Source organism: Trachymyrmex cornetzi, unplaced genomic scaffold (assembly GCF_001594075.2).
Source record: "Trachymyrmex cornetzi isolate Tcor2-1 unplaced genomic scaffold, Tcor1.1 scaffold248, whole genome shotgun sequence".
Taxonomy (NCBI): Eukaryota; Metazoa; Arthropoda; class Insecta; order Hymenoptera; family Formicidae; genus Trachymyrmex; species Trachymyrmex cornetzi.
In genome coordinates, this window is record NW_017297144.1 from 108,374 (window position 1) to 112,551 (window position 4,178).

Consider the following 4,178-nt stretch of genomic DNA (forward strand, 5'->3'; position numbering starts at 1 on the left):
CTCTCTCTCTCTAAATGTGACATAGGTAAAGTTACATCTGTCAGAACAATCTTGTCCAATTGAACATGGCGAGATTAATAGCAAACTTGGAATTATTCTCATTATATACATAATAGACGTGTATCTTCCACGAGCGGATACACATACAAGAATACAAGAATAAACAAATGTCACGAGCGTACGCGTATAGTATTATATACATATTATAAATAGTACCTGTTATGCGTTCGTTCGATATATATACGTACAAGATATTCTGATGAACGAGATCAAGAGTGACACGTCGCGTTGCACGCACGCAGTTACTCGCTTCAAGGATAGACTTTGGAGCGAGTAAAACTCAACCCAAATTCACGCATGTGAGAAATGGTCGCGTCGGGATGATGGATGTGATACATCGACTAAAGAAATATGATACATGTTTTTATGTGAATTTTATTTATAAAAAAGAAATGTACAAGTATGAAGGAAGGGAAACTAAACATGATCGATCTCAAGATCCCGTGGACAAAATCCTCGCGTCAGATAAGTTTTTCGTAGCTATCGTGTTTTTCTTTTATAGTATCGATGATGAATCTGTGCATTGTGGTTAATTATGGCTAATAAGATCAGTTTAGGAGTGGAATAAAAAAGGGAAAATGAATAAAATGAATGTGAATGAATGCAGGGGAGCGAGGAAAAAGGAAGAGACGTGTGTGTATGTGTGTGTGCGCGTGTGTGCGCGCGTACGTGTGTGTAATATTAACAATAGTAATGATCCTGTTACAGGACTGTCACGAGCGGGTGATGGAAAATGCTCCAACTGCACAAGGTTTCTTCCTTTTCGTATTATTTCGAAAATTAGAATCGCCTATCATCAATGACATCAATCGTTATACGATGCGCGTGTGCTTATTTACACCACATGATTAATATCTTCTCCCTGTTTATATACGGACATTGTGTAGCATCGTTAAAATTAAAATAATCCAGAGAAGCTTTGCCACCATAATAACTGCGATATAAATATTCCCGTTCATCGCGAGACAAGATAATGTGTATATTAGTAATTCGTTAACACTTTGACACACTTGCTCTTGAAACAAAATCTTTCTTTCTTTCTTTCTCTCTCTCTCTCTCTCTCTCTCTCTCTCTCTGTATTTCACAATTCATACATATATAAATGTATATTTATAAAAGTAGGTATGAGACGTAATAGATGTCGTTTACAAATTTGTGCAACTTACAGAAGTGTACCAAGCTATAAATATCTACTATACTTTAGGGAATTAAGTCTAGATGATGGCTACTTTATTATTAGTGTATCAATATCTTCGTTAATAGCATACTTACATAATGAAATGAGTGTGCACGTGAGTGTATATGTATATGTGTGACACAATTATCATATCGATTTTTCTCACAGCGTAAAGTGATCAAAAAAAATGTCACGTCTTTTCTCGATTAATCAGACACTTGACGATTGTAAATGCAAATGATGAACAAACTACAAGATGCAAATGTTACGATTGACGAATAGGAAAGACGAATTATAGCGAAAGTGCCTGTCTTTCTTTCTTTCTTTCTACTTTTCAATTGTTAAGAATATCGTGAAAACCACGTAAAATTCTCTCTAATTTTATGATCGATCGATTGGTTTAATCACTACTATTTTGTTTTATACGGTAACACATTTAGCTACAACATATGAGCTATTACTTACTACTTTTGATAAACTCTGTGAAAAGCAACGCCCCTCCGGATTTTCCGAGAAGATGTAATTATTTCCGCCTTTTGTAATTATTTTCACACAGGCTTCGTAGTCAATCAAAAATAATAATATAATTATTATTATTATAACTCATATCTCTCTCTCTCTCTCTCACACACACACAGACACACACACACACACACACACACAAGGTCTTAATGTCTCGATAGATAGATGTCGGGTTGGGCGGTAGCAGTCCTAAGCATCGCATTCGAAAAGATAAATCTAAGGACTTCACTTCTTCTTATTCTTGTTGTTCGCACCCCGCGGTGGCGTCACAGGCCGTCCAGCATTGAGACCACCGTAGGTGAATTTCCTCTTATCGGCCGGTTTTAAAATTTGGAAACTGCACATGAGAGTCTCGTCCACTGACATCATGGCACCTGCATTGTCAAACTCGCCGCAGTAATTTGGAGCCGAGAACAGAGTCACCAACTGTCGTTTGGCAAAAAATTCGTAACCATCTTCCACCACCTGAAGAATAATTTTCCATTTAAGAAGCATCTCATAAACAAAGTATCTAATATATACATATATATTAAAAATCTTTTTACCTGATGCGCACGGCATATAAGATCAAAATCATGCTTGTGCAAAAATTTGGCAACAACTTCTGCACCGAAAGTGAAGGATACACCGCGATCATTTTCGCCCCAACCCATAGTATCTTTATCGGGATCAGACCACAATAAATCACAGAGTAATCCCTGATCAGGTACATCTGTCGGTCGCATGATACGTCTGATCTGTTCCATGCTTTGAAGATCCGGACTCAAGCCTCCATGGCAGCAAAATATCTTCTCGTCTACTATCGCAGCAACAGGTAGGCAATTGAAGCAATCGGTAAACGTTTTCCATAGTTTAATGTTGTAACGACGTTTACCTAAAACATAATTTTATTAATTGAAATAGCAAGATGAGACAACAACCGTAAATAGAATATCATGAGGGGGACAATATTTGTGATATATATAAAAAATACCCACATTCATCATAAAATCCATATATCCTATTAATGGACGCGCATTCATGATTTCCTCTTAACAAGAAGAAATTTTCTGGATACTTGATCTTATAGGCAAGAAGGAGACAAATAGTTTCCAACGATTGTTTCCCTCTATCAACGTAATCTCCTAAGAAAAGGTAATTGCTTTCGGGAGGAAAACCACCGTACTCGAACAATCGCAACAAATCATAATATTGTCCATGAATATCACCTTACAAACAAAATTGTACAATATCAATGAATAAAGTCAATATTAAATGACTAAATGTCACCAAAATTATATAGATGTAGCTTTGAAATCGTAACTTGATACAGTTTGATGCATCTTTATTTGCTTACCACATATTTTCAATGGTGCTTCGAGTTCTAAAAGGATGGGTTGTGATAGAAATATTTCACGTGACTTGAGACACAGTCCTCTAATCTCCACTTCTGTCAACTGAACATTTTTACCTGGTCTTGCTCCTCGTACTAAATGATGGAAAAGAATGTTTATATGAAAATCATATGCATTATAAGTATAAATTTTATTTTATCTCCTACCTGTTCTAACATAATTACTAAAATCTTTCGATAAAAGAATGAGAGAAAATGTCAAATATCTTTTTATTAATCATTCCCGTGTTACTATAGCATTGCAAATATTGTCCGCTATCTATTTCCTTATCTTAATCTATTTCCTTATCTTTAGTATTTTTCTATAAGAATAAGTATATGCAAATAAGAGATAAACAATTTCATATTTTTGAGAAATGTATACATAATGTATATATATATATATATATATATACATCTCAATAGATATATTCTCGTATTCTAACGTAAAGCTTGAAAGAATTTACAGAATCGGACATTTAAGAAGCACAAGTTATACGAAAAGATAATATAACACAGTGTACAAATAAGAATCTTATCTCAAAGGAGAGAGGGGAGAGGGGGGGGAGAGAGAGAGAGAGAGAGAGATATGAAAACGTCTGCCTTATTTGAAACTTTTTCACGCTCCTGACGAACGCTTTCAAAGTAACAATAACGCGACAAAATGGCTTTGCCCAAGACAGTCGCTCCGGAATGTATATTACAAGGTTCTGTTGACGAGGCTAATCATTTCGCCGTACGGTTGGCAGGACGGTAGGACCTCGCCCTGCTCGCCCAGAAATCAGAATCGCGATGAGGCCTATATAGTACGTGTACGGTCTTGTCAAATAAATGCGCATTTTTGTGTAAACAAACTAATGCGTGTGCCGTTCGATGACGAGAGTCGATCGAAACGCGTTCATCATTCTCGAGGACATTGCGTAACGCCGACGGGACCGAGATAATGGTCGGGATGGCGTTTCGATAAGTCCCTGAGTAGTGTGCGTGCGTGCGTGAGAGAGAGAGAGAGAGAGAGAGAGAGAGAGAGAGAGAGAGAGAGAGAGAGAG

The 4,178-nt window shown here is 36.7% G+C and overlaps 1 protein-coding gene across 1 annotated transcript in view; it reads right to left on the minus strand.

The window, feature by feature from the left end:
* Window positions 1-1,851: 1,851 nt before the first annotated feature.
* LOC108761422 (serine/threonine-protein phosphatase alpha-2 isoform) overlaps window positions 1,852-4,178 on the minus strand; it is a 2,792-nt gene continuing 465 nt past the window's right edge. Inside the window, exons 2-5 of the mRNA XM_018507949.1 lie at window positions 3,096-3,227; window positions 2,737-2,967; window positions 2,305-2,633; window positions 1,852-2,224 (exon numbers count right to left, since the gene is read on the minus strand). Coding sequence (XP_018363451.1) covers window positions 1,985-2,224; window positions 2,305-2,633; window positions 2,737-2,967; window positions 3,096-3,227 — 932 coding nt within the window. The 3' untranslated portion in view covers window positions 1,852-1,984. The remainder of the gene's footprint in view (window positions 2,225-2,304; window positions 2,634-2,736; window positions 2,968-3,095; window positions 3,228-4,178) is intronic.